The sequence below is a fragment of the Anser anser genome, assembly GCF_964211835.1.
Source record: "Anser anser genome assembly, chromosome: 10".
NCBI classification, from domain to species: domain Eukaryota; kingdom Metazoa; phylum Chordata; class Aves; order Anseriformes; family Anatidae; genus Anser; species Anser anser.
The window spans coordinates 11,557,364-11,580,306 of NC_139730.1; the positions used below are offsets into that span (position 1 = coordinate 11,557,364).

The following is a 22,943-nucleotide window of genomic DNA, read 5'->3' on the forward strand; positions in this document are numbered from 1 at the left end:
CGGCTTACAACGGGAAACGCCTGCCAGGAGGGTTCGCCTGCTGCCGGGGGGGGGGGGGGGGACACGCGCGGTCCCCGCGGCGCTGCGGTCTCACGGGCGCGAGGGGAGCGGCCCCCCCCCAAAAGCCGCCCCCCGGGGGGCTCCGGGCACCCCGGCGAGGAGCCGGGGCACGGCGGGGACGAGCCGCGGTCCCCACGGCAGCCGGGGCCCCGCGGACACGGGGGGCTCCGTGCCGGGCAGGGGGGCGAGGGGCCCCTGCACCCCCCCCCCTCTCGGGACCCGGGGGCTCCGCGCACAACGCGAGGCCCCCCCGACACCGAGGGCTGGGGGGGTGGGGCAACGGCCACGGGAAGAGGGGGGGGGGCGTGAGGGGAGCCGGGACCACGGCCCGCGGGAGGAGGGACCGGGGGGGGGGTCCCGGCCCCAACGGTGCCGGGGGGGGGGGGGGGGGCAGCGGGGAGACCCGGCCCCAACGGCCGCTGGGGGGAGGGGCGGCCCAACGGTCACCGGCGGAGGGGGAGGGGAGGGGAGGGAGGGGAGGGGGGGTCCCGGCCCCAACGGCTGCAGGGGGTCGGAACGGGCTCGCCCCGTGACGATCCCCGCGGGGGGGCCCAAATCCGCCCCCCCCCGCTCCGCCGGAGCCGACGCCGTTCTCCGCCCCCCCCACCCCCCCCCCCCCGGTAGTCGGGGGCGCCGGGGCACGGCCGGTCCGGGCCGGCACTCACCCGGCTCCGCTCGCGTCCCGGGCGGCCCTAGGTCTCCTCCATGGGGCCGCGGGGCTCCGCTGCGGGGCAGCTAGGGCCGGGCCGCCGGGCCCGCCATGCCGCCGCGCTGGGCCCGCCGCGCCGCGCCGCTCGGGCAGGCGCGCCGGTGTCCGCCTGGCGGGGCGGGGCGGGGGCGGGGCGCGGGCCGCGGATCGGCTCCGCTCGGCCCCGCTCGGCTCCGCTCGGCCGCGTTCGGCTCCGCTCGGCCCGCTCGGCCCCGCTCGGCTCGGCGGTGCAGCCCGGAGCCCGGAGCGCGGAGCCGGAGCGCGCCGCCTCCCCCCCCGCGCGGCGGCCGGCCGCAAAACGCGGAGCGGGAGTGAGCGCGGCGAGGAGCGGGGGGCACGGAGAGGGGCCCGGGGAGGGCCGGGGCTGGGGCATCGCTGCCCGGGGCCAGGCGCGGGGCGCTGGGGGCCGGGGGGAGGAGGAGGCTCCGCGGAGGGACTCGGGGCGCGGGGACCGGAGCCGGGGTAGCGGGGCAAGCTGAGGGGGAGACGCAGGGCAGGTGCGAGGCAGAAGTTCTCCCTGGGAGGCCCTGGCTGCCCGCAGCAGCCGCGGGTCCCGCTCGCTCCGAAGCCGGGCAGCCCGGCACAGCCCCCAGGCGAGGAGAGCCCCGACGGCACCCGCGGGGACCCAGGGCAGGGCAGCAGGCGGGCGCCTGGGGCGCGTTCCCCAGCTCCAGCCCCCCACAGGTGGCAGAAGAAGGGCCAGAGGCCGCCTCCCGGCACCGGGCACCTCGCTCGGGGCAGGTTGCGGGGGGGGGGTCCGGGAGCGCCCCCGGGGAGGAGGAGGTGGCTGCGGACCCCCTGGAGCCAGGGGGCCTCCAGGGACTCGGGAACAGCGGGGGCACGGTGAGGCAGAGCCTGGAGCAAGGCGGCACGTGGGGCTCACAGCCCAGAGAGCACCAGCGCGTAATGAGCACGGGCACGTCAATGCGGGGAGATGCTGAATATGAAGGATTAAAGAAAGGGGGAAATTAATCTTGTTCGCAAGGCACAGAGGGTTTTTAACTTGCACACGCAGCTGCAGCAGGAGCAGCTTTTGCAGGGAGGCTGCGGCTTCGATACAAACCGGGAGAGAGATGCACGGCCAGGCACGTCCCAAAGGCACCAGGAGCTGCAAGGGCGCGCTCCTGCTGGCAGCCTCACGCACCAAGCCTCCGAGCAGGCACAGACCAGAGCCCACCTCTCACCCCCGATCCCCTAGATGTGCTGTGGGGCTGGAGGGCGCAGGCATCCCAGCTGGCTGGAGCCAGCCCATGAGCCCCACATGCTTTCTTGGCCCAGCAGAAGCCATCGTGCACTGCAAGCCCCGCCGAGCACCTAGGAGCAGTCATGGCACGCTGTCCTGCAGGGCCGGTGCCACCACATGTCCCAGTCCAGCTAAAAGGCACAAGCTGCCTCTTCGCCGAGCTGCCCGGGGAGCGGGACGCCGCCACAGCCGGGACAGAGACAGCTCCGACGGGCTGGGACGGTGGCTGGAGGCTATGCTGGCCGCTGCCCACGTGCTCCCTGGGACCAGTCGTGGGACTGCTGCGTCCCCATCGGGGACAGACGCCAGCACTCAAATGTGTCATCGCATCGGCTCCATCTCCCACCCACCCCTTTCCGTGGCGCTGGGCCCTGGGCAGGGAAAGAGCTTGGTGAAAACACTTCTCCTTTTAATGCTTTTCAAGTACAACAGACAGAGCGATACCCAACGGCGACGTCGGATCCTTCTTCCCGCGAGCACCTGCTTCCAGAGTCGAGGGCCACGGCAGCACCCGCGGGTGGCGGTCCCGGTGGCAGTGCCCGCGTGGGAACGTGGCAGCTCACACCACCGCTTTCTGCTTCATTAACCCCTTCTTTGCTCCCTGATGGATCTTTGAATCCAGCTTCCCTGTAAAGAGGGGGGGGGAGAAAAAAAAACAACCCTCATCACTCTTTATTTTTAAATGCTATTTGCATTGCAAATCAGCTGGAGGCAGCGAGGTCTCCTAGTTAGTGTGTTGCTGTCACATTCAATTATCGTGCTTGAGGAGCCAGGCGTTTCCAGCCGCCATGGCTTTCCTCCGCAGGCACGACACGGGAGCCGGGGCAGCGCGCAGCACACAGGCGCCGGGGGGGCTCCAGCAAGGAGGAGAGCAAATTAACATCCAGGAGGAAAGCGATCTCTTTGCTCGCCCCCAGGATGCGTGTCAACACGTTCGAAGGAAGCCCGCAGAGAGCGGGGACAAGCGCCGTGGCAGGGACGCGGCACAGCCAGCAGGCGGGGAGGGTGGCGCGCTACTGCAGGGGAGCAGCCCCGTCCCCCTCTCCCTGCCCAGACCCCAAATTCTCCAAAGCAAGGATGGTCTCCAGCCCAGCTACAGCACGGCCAAGGGAGCTCCTGGGGATGAGATGGCCCGGGCTCCAAACCTTTGGGCACGGCTCCTAAAACTGCTGGTAAATGCCAGTGTGCCAGGAGAAGCAGAAACTTGGCCAGAGACAACAGCTCTCATCCAGTCAGAGAGCGTCGCCTTCTCATCACGCTGAGAAAACTTCTCGTTTTAGCTCACAGAAGAGCCTGACAGCGCTTTTTTCCAGGAGAGGCAGATGACAAAGCCGCTTTGCTCATGATATCCCATTAGGACAACCCCCCAGCCTCCCTGAAACTGCCTCCTTCCTTCAGCTTGAGTCATGGGTCAGCCTTGCTCCTCTCTGAATACAGAAGCCATAAACGTGCACAAAAACCCACATGAGCGAGCACTTGCAATTCACTGCGCCATCGCCCCGCAGATGCCTACACGAGGCTATGGCTGGGGTTGAAATTGGTTGCAGGAACCAGGTGCTGCCGCTGCCTCCCAATCTGCAGCTCCCAGGACACAGCAGGGTGTCTGCAAAACTCCTCCGTGCTGCTGCTGCCATCAGAAATAAACAGCAAAAGACCAGGCACCCAGCGGGGCCGAGCCAGAGCGTCCGGATGCAGCGCGTCAGACCTCCGAGTCACCAAACTGTGGGGTTTTGGCAGGAGAAAGGTGGCGAGTTCGTGCTCGCTCCGTGCTCTGGTCTCCCACTGCCAAAGCTCTGTCACGTCCAGAGCTGTTAGCTTCGTACTTAGCATGCCTGCCTGCTCCTCCCGGGTCCCAGAAGTGATCAGTAGGCTCCTCTGCTCTATCAGCTGGCAAAGATAAAACGTCACGTGGGTAACCTTTAAGAAAAGGCTAAAAATAAGGCAACGGCCCCAGGGTCCCCTTCTCTTTACGCTCAGTGATTTAAGGACTCTCATCTCACAGTCAGTACCGTGATGTGTCCCCTCTCCCAGCCCCACTACCATGCTCTTCCAGCCATCGGCTGTTCAAGGGAGGTTTGGGAGCGCTGCTCCAGGGGGAGCTTTGCCCAGATTCAAGGAAATCTCCCACGAGAGCCACGGATGAGCTTTGTCCTCACACGCTGAGACTAAGCAGGGACATGTTTGGGGAAAGCCATGGTCACAAATGTGACACAAACACTGTGCCCATCCCTTCCATGCAAACAATAACCCTGGCAGCAAATCGAGCTCTGTTTCTTTCTTCCTTCCCCAGGCTGCTAGAAACGACTAATTTGCAACGGAGAGGCATTCAGATGTCATTGCGGTGAGGTCCATGCTGTTATCTGGCAAGGAAAGCCGCTCCGGCTTGGCTTCCCAACAAGACAAACTGGCATTTTGTCACGGTTGAGCCAGGCTTCAAGGAGACCGGGGCAGCCAGCGAGCTCAGGTGGGGACGCGAGCCGGTGCCTGCGCTCCCAGCTCGGAGAGGCACGCTTTTGACCGGATCGCATGCGAAGCCACCTCCTCGTAAAACGGTGTGCCACCACAACGAAGGGTCAAAGGCTCCCCCGCTCCTTCCCCCATCCGTCACAAATACTGTCTGCACGACCTGAACGACTGCGTCTCCCCCGGAGGGGGACGTGCAGCTCCACGACCTCTGCGCCGCAGCTCCCGCGCTCTCGTGACAGGTCCTGTCGGGAGGAGGGCAGGGGAGGCGAGGCCAGCAGCGGGAGCGGGCCACGCGGGCAGCCGCGAGCGCAGCCGGCTTCCTTCCAGGCTGTTAGGCTGATCCTGCTCCAAGCAGGAAACTGTCACAACACAAAGGAGACGATGTGACAGATGGGGGGGCAGGCAGCGCCCGTACCCGGAGAGGCAGACGTGCAGGAGTCAGCCAGCCCTGCGCTGGCATGATGCAGCCGCTTCCCCTTCAGCCACCGCAGCCGGCGGGCAGCTCCCCCGACCGCAGCTCCACGGAGGCAGATGTGAAGGGGAAGGGGCATGGTGGCCAGAGCCTGAATGAGAGCGGAGAGAAGCTGAAAAAAAAATAAAATAAAATGAAGGACACAGCAGCTGTTCCAGCGATGAGGCTGTTGTACCGCAGCACACACATTTACATCCCAAATAACTCAGCACAGCCCTGACGGCTCACCGGCGTGCTGGAAAAGACCTGTCCCCGGGGGAGGACAGTGCCGCTAGCAAGATCCAAGCCCTCACATGAGCTCTGCAGCTGCAGATCACCGAGCATTGTTTGTTGCCATCGGCTGAATGCACCTCCCAGATGTTGCTACAAAAGCCAGGGAATAAACCAAATTGTTTTGCCCTTCCACCTGCTCGGTACCACTGCAGGGAAGGTATACGCCGAACGCCCAGGGAGAGATCGAAGCCATGGGAGAACAGCGCTCCTGTGAGTGGAGAAGGAGGAAAAAAAACACCTCAAAAACAAGACAAAAACCCACACCGTGCTTCAAAAGGCCTTATTAACCAGTCCTGAGAAGCCCTGCCGCTCCTGCGCCACTAGATAACTACTCCCTGAGAACCACGCTGCAAATGAGAAAGAAAACCCAGCCATCAGCTCTGCTAAACAAACAGCCAAGACTATTTCTGCTTATGCTGCTTTTAGCCTGTCAAATTAATTTTTCACATCCCCTGAAAGCATGTACGGTGCCTTCCCCAGGCTGTGTGGTGGGGAAGCTGCTAATAAGGATGGAGCTGACTGCAGACTCCCCAGCTGCTGCATCCGTCCTCCATTCTTTTTACAGCAGCGGGCAGGAGTAACTGGCAGCCTGCGGAGGGCTGGTGGCTCGTAAAAGGGACTAACAACACTGGCAAGCAGAGCGCGGACAGATGCTGTAGCGCTTCCCTGCGAGCTCTGCCAGGACATCCCATCCCGCCAGCCCGCGGCTGGGCCGGGGCCGTGCATCCATCTGGACCCGCAGCCCTCGCTGCCTCAGCCCGGCCCTCACCTCCTCACAGGCGGTTCTGAAAGGAGGGCAGGCAGCCAGCACGGGTCGGCCTCGGCACCGTCACGCCCCCCTCCTCTTGTGAGGATAAAGGGAGGCTTCTGCCTCGCATCCTGACCCAGGCTCTGAGAGCTCGTGCCAGATGCAGATCAGCTGCAGACATGCGTTTCCTCAGAGCACGTGAGCACTCTTTGACTCCCGAGTGCTTGCAGAGGCAGGAAGAGGCATGTATTTAGGAGGAAACAACATCTGGGGAAAGGGGAACTGAAGACAAAAATATTACAGATGTATTTGAATCATTAAACAAACACCTACAGATCAAAGAGCGCGGGGCAGAGGTTGTGAACTCATATGGCAAAGGCAAGCAGAGGTGGTGATGAGAGCAGGCAAGAAAGGCCAAGGGGGGCATCTGTGGAAACTTTACTACTTACAGATTTTGGGTTTTCCTTTGATGGGAAACTTCACAACCATCTCCTGGGGATTAGTGCAGATAAAGACAAATGGAGACCCAGACTCCTGGCTCAAATCCGGATACTGCAAAACACAGACACACACACAAAACAGAGTCAGACAAACTGCAGCGGGTGTGAAAAGAGCTCAACAGTCGGGAGCAGCACAAAAGGAAGCGCTTCCAGACAAACCATTATTTAAGAGATCAGCTATATATAGGCTGTACCAGCTCTGACTGAGCCAGTTCAAGAACTTTTAATGAAAGCGGTACGATTGCAGGTTTGCCCCTTCTCATTTTGCCTCTGCTGGGGTTCGCCCTCTGTTTGGAGCCGCCCACAGAGCAGATCCCTGCACACTCCCTCGCCCTGCTCAGCACAGACTTGCGTTTCGCTGCCTAAAGGTGTGGTTTCACGCTTGGCTTACACTGACCTAAAGCGTGGGCTGTCGCTAAAAGGCTCTGCCCTCCCGAGCTCGCCGGCTCACCGCCTACTTTGTGCTGGCTCTAACAAGCACAAGTGATTCTCAGCCTGATGCACTCCCAGATGTGGCTAAACCCCAGCTGACTGCAAACAGCACACCGGCACTTCAGCCAAAAGAGCCTGGCCAGCCAACCCAACGAGGCGATGACCACCAGAACAGCAGCAACCTCTTCTGCTGAAGCAGCCCTCCCAGCTCCAGCTACATCCCCATCCACTCCCCGCGAAGCAGATCCGTGCTTGGTCCAACCACACTGATTTGGAGAGTGTGCACCGTCCTGCTGTGCGACACAACCCTCGAGAATCGTCTGCATCTAACGGGAGAGCAACCAAGAGCAGTGGGTAGGAAACGGGGCTTTATGGTACAGCAACAGCTCGGCCCCGGCGCCCTTACGCAGCTCGCAACGAGGCTGGCTCCTCTGGGCCAGGCACCTCGGGACAGGAGCTCGCACCAAGGTCTCCTGAGAGATTTCACTGTGGTGAAAACATCAGGGAATTTCACAGGAAGAGTGTAAAGTGAGCACTTCTCTCGTTAACCACAGGGAAAGGGGAAAAAAAACAACACTTGGTGAGAGAAGTGCATGGAAGTCCTGTCTGGATGCAGCTCAACCTCGCTGGTGTTAGAAGGGAAATGCAAACTGTGACAAAAAAATGCAAATACCAACCATCCCTTCAGACCCTCCATTAGTCGCAGACCTTGTGCTGACAGGCGTGCTATCTGCCCCTGCGGGTGAGGGCAACGAAGGAGCTCCAGCCCAGGAAACCCTGTAGAAACAGTCAGGGGAAGCTGTTTCCCTTCCAGGGGAAAGCTGCCTTTTTCTCCCCTGCCTTCCTCCAGCAGATCCGCTGAGGCTGGTGTACGGGAGAGGATGCCAAACCAGATGGAGCAGTGTGTCCTGGCAAATCCCCCATTTGTTACTAACAAATGACTTCTAGGCTGAGTGTTTGAAAAGCTCTCCCTCTCTCACAGATCTGCCAAGATGAGTTTGGATTTGCCCTGGAACAGCTGGGCATGGAGAGCAGAGCAGGGAGCAACCCACTTTTCCTGCGCTGTAGCAGGGTTTGGCAGCGCTGCCGGCAGTTAGGGGAGATTTACAGAAGCCTGACACTAGGAGTGGATCAACTGGAAAGTGTTTCCAGCCCCCTCATTTTACAACAGCGTGGGCCACGTTCGCCGAGCGAGAGAGATGTACACGCACTTAACTGCTCTGTGCAACACCCGCGCTGGGAGAGAAAGAGCTGCACTCGTCTGTGCAGCATGCAGACGCCCTGCTGCACTGATCTGGCATTGGACAGGTTTCTTCCTTTCTTTTTTTTTTTCTCTAAGCCACGTTACTTGACTTGCTTCCATGGCTCCAAGCCGATGCCAAGGATTTTCATTTCCCATCTGCAGGGAGGGAGGATCTTGGAAGGTTACAAAGCGCCAATGTGAATATCCCCGGCCAACGCCTGGTGAGTGCGAAATGCTAGCCCAGCTTTATTGCTCTCGGTATCACACGGGCAACTGGTCGCTCTTCACAGCCAGGCATCTGACTTCCCCAGCAGCTCCCACACCAGCGGCGTCTCTGAAGCTCACCCCATCAAGCTGGGGGGGGACTCAGCCCCCTCCCAAACCCTCTGGTGACAGAGGTGGCGTGTCCCTGCTCCGCGACACGTGGATCGGCCCCGGCTTCTTCAGCCAGGTTGCACATCCAGCATAGATGTGCCACGGAGGGCTTGCTGCCTGCAGTGGCTTCCCGAATCCCTCCCAGGTGGACCTGAACAGCAGAGTGTCCCCCTCGCCCCTCTCACAGGCCCCCCCAGTGGGGAATATCCTCCTAACAGGCATCCAGGCACTGGCAGCCAAGAAGCAGCCAGGCTGCTTTCTCCGCTGACAGATTTCATCCAAAACCAGGCTCAAACCTTCAGTTCCAAACGCTCAAAGCTCAATCCAACCCCAAGGCCGAGACGGATGCCACAGCTGCGACTTGGGTTTACGCTTCCATGCCACAGCCTTTCATCTCCTCTCCCAGGGTACGTTTCTGTATGTGCGCCAAAGCTGCGCAGCCTCCGTGTCCCGCATTTTAAAAGCCTCGGCCCTTCCTCTGGCATCTCGCCCCCAGGAGGCAGGGAAGAGCGCCTTAGCGAGGGGCTCCGGTCTCAGGCTCCCTGTTGTACCTACCCCAGAAGTCTCCTGCCCCGTTCTGGTGAGCAACAAAGGCGGAATATTCCTGCCTCCTGGGGCCAAGAAAAAGCCGTCATCCTTTCATCTGCTTACAGCGCGATGCACTCAGGTGGAGAAACGGGGGCTGCACCTTCACAGGCGGCTGAGCCTCTCGAAGGGCCAGGCCCCGCTCTTCCCCCTGCTCCCAGATGCACAGGCACGTCCCAGGGACTCACCGGTCCCTTCTGGCACGTTGATTCAACTCATTTGTCCTGCAGAAAGTTAGGGAGGCTTCTGGCAAAGCCTGTGCTCACTGCTGCTCTTGAAACGTCTGCCTGCAAACTAAGCAGAGAAATGGCCAAATATTCTTTTGCCACGTGCATCACTAGGACCTAGAGCACAGCCTCTACCTGGTGCACGTGTAACTGGCGTTTGATGTGTTTAGAAACTACCTCCATGGACTTCATTCCCAAAGATCGCTAGAGCACTTCATATTTCCTAGCTGAGATCTCTCACTTGCTATTTAGTCCCACCACCAGCACCCTCCTGCAGCACTGTGCAGTCACCATCCCAGGGAAGAGCAACGTAAAGAAGCCATCTGTAGACACCGTACCTACCATACCAGCGCCAGGCTATCCTGTCCAGCCAGCAACAGGACCACGACAGACATTGTGGCAGCACAGCAGGCTCTCCCCGCAGCTTAGCTCAGTGCTAGGAAATCAGTTCCCACCTGCCACGCTCTGAAGATGCCTCTCCTATCGGCGACTACTGGTTGACTTATGTTCTCATCTCACTGGCACCAGGACGTGGAACACATACATTTGTCTCTGTTAAATTTTCCACAGCTGCCCAAGTGCCTAATGAGTACAAAACTTGTTTCTCAAAGTGCCTTTGGCGCTTTGGATGGCTTTTAATGGCGGTTACACTCCCTGGCCACGCTGAGAAAGTTCTCCTTCTGTTCAGTTTTATGCAATTCTTCCCATCCAATTTCCTCCTCAAACAATACTCTGATTCCTCCCTCTCCCAAAAACCATTTCCCCGAGGCAATGGGGTTTCCATCCTACTGTTTTTATCAACTGTGTGCAGCTTTTCTGGACCAACAACTGACCCCTCAACGCTTCTGCTTTGGGCTGCAAGAGGTCAGCCGAGTCAGTCTACAACCTACAACGCAGTAAGCTTAGGAGGCAAAGGAAAAAAAAAATCTACTTCCAACTACCATGGCCCACAGAAAGCAACTGCTACCCATCAGCGCTTCAGCAAGTGTGAGACTTGTAGGAAAAGGCCAAAAGCCAAGTCTAGAGTGCCAGAGAAAGAAGACAGAGCATATCCCCGGTAAAGAGGGCATGCAACAGCTTTTTTTTTCTTTAAATAAAACTCCAAGGTGAAGAGAAAGGGCAAACTGCACTCCCTCACTGCAGGAGGCCAAGAATCCAACCTAACCAGGAGTTTTCATGGGGGATGTTCCTTTCCAATGCGCTTGTCATATTAATCTTGAACGTGTTAAGTAAGACAGGTGCCAGTACTCCAGGGCTCTGGCATTGCCTCTCCGGGGAATCAGTTCGGCATTTAGGAGAAGGTGGCTAAAAAGGCTCTCCACAAGCCCAGAGGCCAGGTTGCCCCTCAAAAAGGGAAAAAACCCACCCTCCAGTTCTGCGGATAAGCCAGAAAGCTCTACAGAAAGGGGTTGCACTATGTAACGACAGCGTAAAAAATAATTTAGTCTCCTTCCAGCCCTTCTGCCACCTCGTAGCAGGCTTGCAACACGGCTGTTGGGAGGACGGTGGGCACCGTGGGCTGCAAACAGCAGGCACGGTTTGCCAGCTGCTGCTCCAGCCCACGTCTCCGCGCGGTCGAAAGCCCCACGTACGCTCCGCATGCGGCTGCGTCAGCGCAACCACCGCCCTCCTTGCTCACCCCAGCCACAAGCAGATGCAAACTCCCATCTCCGCAAGCACGCCACTCAGGCTTCCATTTGCTGCTAACAGGTTTGTAAGATCCTAGCTGTGAAGAGATTAGCAGGGAGGAAAAAAAAAAAAGCAACAACAACAACAAAAAACAGATCTCAAGGCAGCTTAACACACAGAGAGAGCTCGAGGTTAAATGGAGCATCTGAGCACGAGCTGGAAAAGGGAGCTGCGTGCTGGGCTCCTCCAAAAGCCAGCTACCAGATTCGCCAGCGCCCGCCCTCTCTCTGGAGCCAGCGCTTTGAACATGCATTAATTGGCTATCAGATGTCCCCAACAGCCACCCCAATCAGGCTGCAGGCAGGGATAATTGCTAATGAATGTTCCCTACACTTTGTTTTCGCCGTCCCTCATCTCCCATCACCAGCTTGTCAAGGCCAGAAATAGCAGCAGGCCTGCCTTGCCTCCCCACTCCACAGCCCACAGCAAAGAGCAAAGGAGGAGCTCAGAGTCAGCACAGAAATGAACCCATCCTCTCTGACATTCAAAGAAAAATTCGTATTTCTCTGCAGTTTTTCCCCCACCAATCTGTTAAGTAACTATTTTTCCCCCTAATTTTCCCCAGCTGGATGTGGGTGCCATGCAGGGTTGCCCAGACCCCACTGGACGTTTTTCCTCCCAGACGATATCCCCGCTTTCCTCCCGTTTCTCCCTTGCTGCCTGTCCCTCCCAGAGCTCCCAGGGCGAGCGGCTGGCTGCCAGGCGAAGCAGCACGGATGCTGTTTCTTTGGGAACCCGCAAGAGCGCTGCCCTCGGGCCAGCCCGCTCGCACCCTCCTGCCCTCTATTTCTTCACCCCTCTCCCTAAAGCTGCATTTGCTCGAACCCAAGCGCCTCGAACAGAAGGCAGGGGACTGAAGCAACCAAAGGAAAACGTGCCAGGGGAGCAGAGCCGTCGCTAACTAGATGAGCTCTGCTCCGGTGAATCCAACGCAGGAACAAAGGCGCCGCGTGCGACGGAGCAGAGGTTCTGCGCAGCACAAAGCGCAGAGCAAAAACATTCCCCGGCAGCTCCGCTGGCGACCTTTCGAGCTCCTCTTTCGGTCTTATTAAGACACAAAAAGCCGAAGGAAACAAACAGGAGCCGCGCAGGAGATCGAAGGCTAAAAATACTGTGTGGAAACAGCCCCGGCGTTCCCCCCCCCCCCCGCCTCAAACCCAGAGCTCTGCAATGCGGCCTGCTCTCCTCGCTCGCTGAGCGCGGCAGCACAGCCCATGGCGTGCAGGCCCCGGCAGGCGGCCCGGCTTCGCCGGAGCGCGGCGGCGCAGAATTGCACTCTGGAACCTGTAGTCCCGCTGGGCCGGCTGCCCTCGCTCCATCTTACGGCCGCTGGGGCAGGGGGGCCGCTCGGGTGACCCCAGCGGAGCACAAAAAGGAGGTCGCGCCGAGGCGACGGAGGCGTTCCGCGGGGTGAGCGGCGGAAACGGGTGAATCATTTTCCTGGCATGCCTCCGCGGAGCGCTGCGAGGGAAACGCAGCCGGTGCTGCCAGGCAGCGCTGGTCCAGGACACCAGCTCGAGCCCTGGCCTTCGCTTCCCCCGCTGCTCTCTAAGAGCTTCAAAATAAAAGAGGCAGCACTGGAAAGCAAGGCTGTCTGGAAAGAATAAAAGCGAGCAGAACCGATGTGTTGGCAAGAGCGCTTGATTATTCCTCACCGTAAAACACATTCAAGAAAGAAAAAAAAAATCTTGGCAGAGACGGTGTCCCTCCAAAAGAGCTGGGCTGCTGTAAGCAGGCCCGCGCGCAGCAATAAATCAGCCTCCCCCAGCAGGCAGAAACACGCACCGGGCTCTGCCCGGAGCGCTCCAAGAGTTACGAGAAGCCGCTGGGCCGCGCGCGAGCGAGGGGAGCAGGAAGCAGAGCAGCAGAGCGCTGTGCCTGCGAGGGGGAAGGCTCGGGGAGGTCTGCGAGCGCGTCCGGCCTCCGTGCAACTTCCTTCACCCAGTTCTCCTCGTGATTTGTGGGAAAGGCAGATCCACTCTTCTTTCATGCCTCATAAGCTTCATAGCTGTCAGACTAACATAACAGGTAATTAACTACTAAACAGCCATTTTCTCCTCCTCTCCTGAGGGAAATTGCTCACCATCCAGCTAGAAAATGTTTCTTTAGTGGTTTGCAAAAAGAGAAAAGAAACTCAGTAGTTCCTGGCAAGCAACAGGGCTGCTGCGGCCAAATGGGGGCATTTATGGCAATGCTCGCGGCATGGACGCTAGTCCCTGTGCCTGTAGGATTCGGGAGAAACAGAGTCCTCAAAACCGAGAACGAGGGCACTTATCTAGCCGCGTAGCTGCCAGTGCTGCAAACTCCCCGATTCCAGTTTGTGCGCCATCACCAATAACCCAGTGCCCTGCTCACAGCTGCCCTGCGGGCTGCAAAAGAGCGGCTTAGGTACAGCTGCAGACAAAATGGATCCAGTGCTTGAAGCTCAGTCAACAGCCCTGCGATCAATCAGCAGGTAGGAGTTATTTAACACCAAGCAAAAAACATTCCCCCGTTTCTTGCTGTGTGCGGGTCCAACCTTCGGTGACAGACAGCCCCAGCAGCGTCCTTCCTTGTCGCTTGTCCAAGGACAGGCACGTTGAAGCAGCTTTTCCCCATCTGTTGTTCTGACAGCGGTCGTCTCCACCGCCTCGTTACACGGACGGTCACTTTCGGGGATTATCTAACCAATCTTCGCAAACCAGCCTGCACGCTGAAGCGCTCGAGGGCGCAGCAAAGACGACTCCGACTGGCAGCAGGAACCACCACCTGAGCCAAGGGACGCGGGTTTGCTGCTGCTCCGTGCGGCCTCTTCCCGGCGGCCAGTTTTGGGAAGTGCTCGCAGAAGACCAAGTGCTTTGCTGTGAGTTTTGATCTCCCTCACAACAGGGTCTTGCGTCACGCGTCCAACTTTCAGCAAGCGTTCAGCCATCATCTTTTAAGGACCCATTCCCGCTGCCTCAGCCCAGGCCAAATAGGCTTCCGGCCCATGACAAACACAACGTTTTCCTAAACAGAAATCCCAAAGCAGATCCAAATTTCTAGAAATGCCAGATTTTATAGCCTGAGGCAGAAACATCCAGTACTGCAGCCTTGAGAACAGGCACCTGAGGAGCTCGGCACACAGCTCTTGGGCAAAGACCACCGCAGAGAGACAGAAGGGAAGGCTGGGTTAGAAAAGGGATGCTCAGCCACGTTTGATCCAAATCAAGAGAAGAGGCAAAAGAAAAAAGCAGGATGGCAAAAAACAAAAACAAAAGCCGGCAGCCAAACTTTTGTTTGAAAGCCTGTCAGGTCTAGACTGCAACGTGTGAGGAAGGAACAGCTCAAAACCACAGCTGCTAATGGTTATGGATTTGGCAATCAAAATGTCTTTGTTAAAAAAAAAAGTTAACTGCCTTACTATTGAGGTTACAAACCGCAGCCTTGATGCATTGTTGCAGTCAACATCCTCCCTGCTGTTTTTGAGAGCTTACATCTGCTGCTGGCAGATAATGTGCTGGCATAGGCTCCCTTCATGAGAATGCACAAGGAATTTTGCTAGCCTGCCTTCCTTTCCCCTTCTTCCCACAACGATGCCTGTCAGTTGTTGCCTGTTCTGCCCCTCGCACGCCTAGCTGGTACGCGAGCAGATGCGCAGGCAGCAGGGATGGCAAGCTGGGATCCCCGCAGGATCCTGCCCCCGGACGGTCTGATCCATCCGGTGGGTGTTCTCCACCTCCCAGCCCGGCTCGAGTTGTGCTTCTACACCACAAGCTGTACTTTGATTCAAAGGGCAGGGGAAGCAATTAAAATGTAATAACTAATAACAGGACTTTGAAATGTAGATTTAATATTTAAGCTCGTTCTGGTGCGCTCGATTTTAAGCACTGAGCAGTCTGCCAGGGCCCCGGTCCTCAGGGAGACCCGGGGAACCCAACGGTGCCAGCAAAGGCAGGGCACGTCGCATCCCCTCTGCTCTCCCAGAGCCAGCACGCGACACAGGACCCAGAGCCACCAACACCCTTTTGCGGCTCAAATCTCAGCCTGAGAGAGCACCCGCCCGTGGTAAACCTACGAGCAGCACAAGAAGGGCCCGAGACATTTATAGAGTGCCTGACGACCATCGGGGGAAACTGGGTGGACTTGGAAAAATATTCAGTAGTGTAATAGGCTCAGCTGAAAGAACCATTTCATCCTCCTGTGCCAAGGGACCGTGGAGGCAGGGCTAACCTCAGCTGCAATGCAGCCCCACTGCTCACGCTGTCAGACGAAACCACGGCAATAAGGAGGAAAGAGGCAAAAGGGGGGGCGGGGAGTGAGGGGAAACCAGGGCACCTGCTTCTGCTCAAGCCACTCAGAGCGCCTGCACCCTGCTAGATGCAGCCAGGCATTTTCAATCAGCTTCATAAAATCCTTACCCCTCGCTTTGAAACGCTGATTTATGGAAGACCAGCACAGCCAAGCTCAGCAGGTGAGGAAGATTATTTGAACTTTGAAAAAATCTAACTTTGGTGAACACAGCTCTGCGCAGATAAAGCGTCCACATCCCTGCTCTGCTTTATTTCAGCAACCCACCGTGACCCTTGCTGCTACCCCCCGAGGAGGCACGACGCCGGCGGCAGGCTGCCTGTGCTATCGATTCACTCACACCAACGCTGCGCCGCTTCTCACGGTCGAACGTGTGACAGAACCAGGATATGCATCTGAATGGCCGGTCTGCTCGGGGTTAGGAAATCGATGCCATGCGGATGAAAGCTGAAGCAAGCGTAGTCCTCGAGCCCTCGCAGGCTTACGGCAGCAGCTGTATTTTTTAGCTGCCTGCGCCCTCCCCACCCATTTAGGGTCACCACCTAAAGCATGGTCACGGCTCAGCCCAGCGGAACTACGACTGGAAAGCCAGGGCGCTGGGCACCTGAGCAGCAGCCAGGCTTGAGGTCGATTTTATCTAATCCTTGGTTTCAGGATTAATAAAAACCAAACAGCAAGAAGAAGGCAAGTATCAGTGACCACATCTGAAAGAAAAAAAATCCCAGATCACTGACTAGTTTGTTAAAAATGGTAGCAGAGGCTAAGTCCACAGTCATCATTAATTAAGTCATATGCTTCAGCCTTGGCTTCGTTTTTTTCCCTAGGGTCTATGAAACCAGAGGAGAGGGCAAGCTAGCCTCTATCATTCGATTTCTTTGGCATGTTAATGCATTCCTAAATTAATCATCATCAAGTGACAATCTCTCCTTCATCTTAACAGACTGAGCAGTGGCCTCAGTAAACCTGCTGGCTTATGCAAGGCAGCTGGAGCATTAGAACAGCCTCTGATGAAAACCAAAGCACTTCACATGCGGAAAAACTCCCCCGTCTCTTACCATCTATAATCCAAACCAGCTGCATGCCTACTCTGCTCTGCTTCTATAACCAAGAACCAGAGGTGCTTTATGCCTTGAGGAAGTACAGTGAGAAACTGAATAAAGATACGCGTCACCTGTAGGGCCCTGCAAGCCAGGCTAATGCCTAATACCACTGGATCTTGCATCAGGCTCCACGTGAGAGACAAATTCAGCTTAGGAGAACTCAGGGACCTGTAAAGTTCAAAGGCCTTTCTGTCGGTTGCAATCATTAACAGCCACCTAGATATCTCTCCTTCTGTAACAATCTGATCTAGTCCTCAAAACCCTGATACCCTGCTAAAAATCATGCATTGGCAGAGCTGCGATAACCAAGCCACGGGAACCAGAAGGCAAACATCCCGTTGGCAGGGGCGAGCAAAGGTGTTTCCTGCCAACGCGTGCCGGACAGCCAGACCACTACAAGACAAAACATTTGTCTCACTTGCAGCCCGTGCTAGGAAGCCTTTACGTCAGGGAGAAGGTCCTCGTAAAAAGTCATACTTAAATCTCTACATATTTATACTGTTCTCCAAAGTACACTTCAGTGTACGCATTCACGTTTCTCCCTCTCATTAACCTATTTCTTGGGAAAACACTACTAGCTTGCTATTGTTCCTTTATCTGCAGATAATCTAAAAAGGCACCTTCTGGATTCTAAATACAGAAAATTTCTACCTCCCTTCTTCACTCCTATAGGAAAAATTAAATCGAGCCCTGTACACTTGTCGCCCAAGTCTCATTTTTCTGCTGCTATTTTCATTGGGGAGGGAAGAGGAGGACAAGAGATTAAATGTAAATTTCCTGAGGGGGTAAGAAGGAGCCTATTTAAATGATAGTTGCAATCTCGTGGCACAAAAATAGCTTAGACATGTTCCCTTGTGCAGATTTAGGACACTAAGCGATCACCTCGGAATGAAAAATAAACACTTTACACCCGTCAAACATAATTACCTGATATTTCAATCCAAGATTATAGCTACCGCTAGGTATCAGTATCTGTGTGTGCCTGCATTTAAAATAAGCCCAAACACACCTATCAACTACTAAAATAGCAGCAACGGAAATGTTCTTTTTCCAGTTAAAATCACAGCCTCTCTGATCAAAGTCATTAGCAAAATGAACGTGGACTTCAGAGCACGTTAAAGCAGCATAAACGTAAATCGTTCTGTGCTTGCTTTAGACTCTCGCCAAGCCCTGCCTGCACCATCCCGTGTTTCCCCAGTTACCGCTGCTGAAGTCACCGACACCTAATGCAAGAAAAGAAAGGCAGCTCCTTGCTCTGCTCGAGGTGTCGGTGACGTCAGCCCGCAGCAAGGAAAAGCGGTCGTTAACGCTCAGATCTTGACAGGGGAAAAGTTTCCAGGTCACCTTTCGCGCCGAAAAGCGTAACAAAGGGATCATTCTGATCTGAACCAACGCTTTTTGGGTGGCTGCCATTAATAGGAGGAAATGAGTTCAGAAATGAGTCCAGAAGGCACTCCAAGGAGGTGCGAGATGTCTAAAGCTCCACTGGAAATACTGAGATTTAAGAGCCACACGGAGGATCTCCTGGCACCAGCTAACCACCCGCCCTCAGCAGCGGGCTGGAATCAGAAAGCAGCTTTTGCTCCACTCCCTTGTGCACAAAGCAAGCTGCCCCGAGTACCCTGGGTGGACTCTCCTACTCGGTAATAACTTGGGCTCCGAGAGCAGCCTCTACCCAAAGATCAGAGCACAGCTTCGAGCTACAAAATTAGGTGTATGTAATCTCCGACAGGGAAGCAGTGCTTTATTTGACACGTGGGAAAGACACCCAGAGGAACTGATTTAACTAGTCCACACAGTAAGTAGCACAACTGGGATTAGGGCAATGTCATCTGACATGATGCTGACTTTAATCACAAGGACATCTCTCCTCAGAAAACATCTTCCTCTGCTCCCTGCCAGCTACTGCATACGAGATCTTGTTCTGTCATCACTTTTCGCACAGCCCTGCAGATCTGCAAAGCACTTCAACAAAGTCAATCTGCCTTCAAACACTGTGCACAGGGGAGAGCTGCAGGGCAGACCCCTCCAAAGGGGTTACACGAGGCCAGACGTGTGTGTCCAGTAATAATGCGGATAAACAACCAGTCCCTAATAATAAGGCAAGCTCTCGGGGCAGGGATTTGGTCCGACTCTGTTAGCGCAGCGCTCTGTGAAAAGAGGCACCATTGCTTGATTTTGGTTTTTGAGCACACGTGTGAAAAATATTAAACGATGATAATGATAGAAAAATACTAGCAGGGTGCCACTAACATCTTCATTAACAACCTGACAGAGGATGCAAACAGCAAGGAAATTAAATCTGCAGATGGTACTAAACAGGGAGTGGATGACAACATCAAAAGGACAGAGAAATAACAACAGTCACAGGAGGGACGGCCCAGGAAGAGTCTCCTTTGCTTATGGGAAAGAATGGTCATAAGAGTCAAAACAAACTCCCGCGGCTGCAGAAAAAGGCAGGGCCACCATCAACAGACAATGAGCACGACAGGAAACTATTTCATCTTCAGCTGGTGGGTATAATCCACAAATGTGGTTTGCCCTGTACTTGTGAAATGGTTTCTTCTGGAAAACGCAGAAGCTTCACATAAAAGTTGGCAAAGAGGAGAGGTGTGAGTCTAAGCACAGCGCTTGAAAAGAGCTCTGCTGTGGCTTCATCTCCGAGAGGTCCCTGCTGCGGCACCACGTCCCTTACCCGCTAACATACTGCGGGTCCTGAGAAAATTGGCAATGTTTTTGCATGCTGTAAGTGGGGGGAAAAAAACCAACAACATTCTCCTTTCCTGCTCCCCCAGAAGCTTGGAGGAGTCTTCGTACACAAGAAATTGCTGGATTATGCTGCTGACAAGTGGCTTCGGTGCTGCTTGCTGATGAACCTCAGCTGAATCATCAGTGTGATCAACAGGGATTTCCTGCTCCCAGTGAAATCCAACTCGGATTTCTGAGTTGGCGCTCCACACATTTTCATCTTGCTAGCACTTGCAATTAAATTAATCTCAGCTTCTTTCAGATGCACTTGCTGCTCATGCTACTCCAAAAACACACACATTTTCTCAAAAACCAACTTCAGAAGGATGCTTACATCTCTGAATTCAATCTTACAAGCTAGAGAACGGAACACTGCATATAGCGAGCCTGGGAAAAAGATTTACGAAAGCACCCAAATAAGACAACAAATTAGGAATTATAAAAATTTTGCAATATAGGAGCAGCAAAAAGCTGTTGAGATATAAACCTGCATGTGCCATGGCTTTGTGGCACCAAGGAGAGAAGAAAATCTGTTGCCCGTAGGCCTCATAACAGCGCTCCTGGAATACGCTACTCTTTTCCTAGTACCTCTGCAGCCACACTGTGTCAGCAAACTGGGAGAAATTTATAGGGAACATTATTTATTGTGAGGTTTCTCTGTAGGAAGATTAAAGACTAGTTACCTATAGCTCGATTTCAAGATTTTAAGAAGTTGTAGCTACCATTTTACCGATGCCTAAAGAACAAACACAAAGGAAGAGGAGGAATGGTGGTTGATAGTGCAAGATACAGGGGGAAAAATCCTACACTGACCCCAGTGTCCTTTCCTCTTCTCTCTGCCAAGGTTTGCTCCCATACAAAGGCCAAATACGTGCAGATTGTTGTAATCCAGTCCCAATGCTCCCTCTGCTGCTCGTACTCTAACCTCTCCCCCTTCCTGAGAAAACTGCCCCTGGATGAACAGAGAGGCAGCCTCATCAGAAATACTCTCTTTATCTGTAGTTTCCAGGCATCTCTCGTAACTTCTGCTTGACAAAACCTCAGGGGTTATGGGAAGGCCAGAAAAGCACCTCACGAGAAACAGCCCCCAACCTCTGATGCCTCTCCAACTCTTCATGGCTAGGAGGCACCCACCAGCCTGGTGCGTTCTCCTTCTCTGGCCCAAATAATCCATTTATTCTTTCTCAAAAGCCAGTCTCGTTCGCTACCTAGCCCTACGTGTCGGTGTCTGGTGACTCCCACCAGACCAAACCTGAGCTGTACAAGGGGCAGCGGAATGAACAGACACGATGCAGTATCGAGAACAGCCCTGCTGTGCATGGTACTGAGCACAGGCTTTGTAAGTTAATAAAATGCGCCCTGAGGAAAGCAGCTACTCCAGATTTGGGCTATGGAGGCAAGTCACAGCATCACAGAACACTCAGACTCCAGGAGGCCTCTGGACCTCCTGATCAAAGCAAGGTCAACACTGAATTCAAGCGAGGTCTCTCAAGGCTTTGTCCTGCCAGGTCTTGGAAACCTCCAAGGGTGGAGACTGCACAACCTCTCTGGGCAAGGCCTGCTCTCACAGAGAAATATGTTGTCTTAAGTCACACTGAAACCTCATCTTCCAATTTACAACCTCTGCCCTCATCCTCCTGCAACATACATCAGAAAAGAGCCTGGCTCTGTCCCTCTGTAAGTTCCTGGTAGGCAGTGGAAGGTCTCTACAAAGTCTTCTTCCTCAGCCCATCCTCTCAGGGCACGTGCTCCAGCCCCTGACCACCTCAGAAGCCTCCACTGGACTCACTTCAGTTTATCAGCCTGCTTTGTAACCACAGCAATCCAGGTGTGGTTTAAATGATGCTGAGCACCAGGGACTAATCACTTCTGATGGCCGTAATCCTGCTGCTGATGCAGCCCAGGATGCTGCTAGTTCCAGAACTCCACCTTGCCCTCCAGGCCACTGCTAAATCCATTAAACAGGAGGTTTGAGGGAAAAAACCTGAGGAACACCACCTGCAGCTTGCCTCCAGGGAGGTTACAAGCCAGCCACCACCACACTTGGAGATGAACGGCCCAGCCAGTTTTTAACCCTGGCAGTCCACCTCCCCAGGCTATAATGGCTCATCTTGGATACATGCATGTTGCAGGGGATCCCACAGAAAGCCTTGCTAAATACGGAGTAGAAGACATTCACTGCTCTAACCGTTTGATCATAGAAGGCAGCCAGATTAATGAAGCACGACTTACCCTAGGTAAATCAACACTGGCTATTCCCAGTCTCTCTCGTGTTCTCCAAAATGGCTTCCAGGAGCCATTACAAGAGCTCTAGCAATTTCAAAGGACCAAAGTGAAGTTGGCAGGCCTGAAGTGCCTGGGATCATCCCTCTTGCCCCTTCTAAACATGGATGTAATATTCACCTTTCTCCAGGTATTGGGGTCCTCTTCTGATCTCCACAACCTTACAAAGATAAGAGTGGCCTCAAAAACATCTGCCAACTCTCTCAGCAATTTTGGATGCGCAACATCAGCACCCACAGACCTGTACAGGCTGAGATTTTGAGACATTCCTAACTCAACACCCCTGCACTACAGGTAGCTGCTGTTCTCCTTGAACCTTGCCGCTAGGGACAAGATCTCGGGAAGACCTCGTTGCTGAAGCCTCAACCGTACCTGTGTCCCTGGTCACCAAATCACCTGCTTCGTTCAGCAGAAGCCGCACTTAAGCCTCCCTTGACTCCCTTGGGTGTCTTGACCCACTGTATTCTCCAGCTTCCCCCCTTCGCTGCACCTAGGGGCTCAGGATGTCGACAAATCACTGTAATACCTGCAGTCTCTGCTGGCCGCACTCAGGGAGTGGTTCGCTGTCCTCCAAAACCAGCCAGACAGGTACTTGACCCTTCCTAGTGCAGAGTCCTCCCCAAGATGGGAAGATCAGTATAGTTATCCAGTCTGGCTAGGCAAAACTTTGAGCCATTCTTCCTGTCAGGATCCCATGAAGTTTATTTAAGAGAAACAATAGGTGCTTTAGAAGAAGTCACATCCACGTGAGATGTAAGCTCCCTGAATTTGCCAAACGAGGATGAAAACCAGAAATACATTAACGCATGCCCGTTTTCCACAGTTCCTCACAGCCACAGCATTCCGGGGCACATCTGTCTGTGCAGCAAGAGAAGCAACAGCTGTCAAGAGCCACTGCAGCATGGTCTCTCAAGCTAGCATTGGTTTAATTGAACAGCTACAAGTCCTTATTGAAAAGAGCGTCACAGCACGTGAGACACTAGTTCCAACGCAACCGTCTCGCTGCCAGAGAGGCTGGCCGGAGACTGAGTCTTTATTAGCCCACCGCGCCCTTCCAGCGCTGCTCAAACACATTACCTTGCACAGCCGCTGGCTAGCCACACGGGACCGCATGGTAGCAGCATCTTCTCTCATCGCGCTTTAAGATTTTTATTCACCGCCTTCTCTAGAGCATCTCACAGAAGCAAGTCATACCACTTTAAAAGTTTGCTGCTAATGCAGGCTTGTAAAGGTCTATTTGCTGTACTTACCTGCTCATTAAATTGCTCTTGCGATAAACAATCAGTTATGTCCACACAGCCTAGGAGGCACCCCGAGGGATAATCGCTTGGAAATTCCACATCTGCATCAAAAGAAACATCTTTTAAGGGCTCCACATCCCTACACACACAGCTGGGGTCCTTCCAATCCCCAGGCGCCCTTCCCTCCCTCCGTGCACTTGTACTTTCTGAAGCACAAGAAAACAAAGCAATTTTAACACTCCGCAGTTCTTTTTTCCATTTTTGGAGGAGAAAGAGCACA

At 55.0% G+C, this 22,943-nt stretch overlaps 1 protein-coding gene across 3 annotated transcripts in view; it reads right to left on the reverse strand.

The window, feature by feature from the left end:
* Positions 1 to 2,404: 2,404 nt before the first annotated feature.
* The window catches only part of TRIP4 (thyroid hormone receptor interactor 4), a 32,317-nt gene continuing 11,778 nt past the window's right edge, over positions 2,405 to 22,943 (reverse strand). For 2 of the 3 annotated variants that reach the window (XM_083849565.1, XM_083849564.1), the window contains exons 11-13: positions 22,673 to 22,764; positions 6,421 to 6,523; positions 3,742 to 5,062 (exon numbers count right to left, since the gene is read on the reverse strand). In XM_083849565.1, the coding sequence (XP_083705691.1) occupies positions 4,917 to 5,062; positions 6,421 to 6,523; positions 22,673 to 22,764 (341 nt within the window). In that variant the 3' untranslated portion in view covers positions 3,742 to 4,916. Of the gene's footprint in view, positions 2,640 to 3,741; positions 5,063 to 6,420; positions 6,524 to 22,672; positions 22,765 to 22,943 lie in introns of those variants that run through there. The other variant, XM_083849566.1, reaches the window with a different exon arrangement.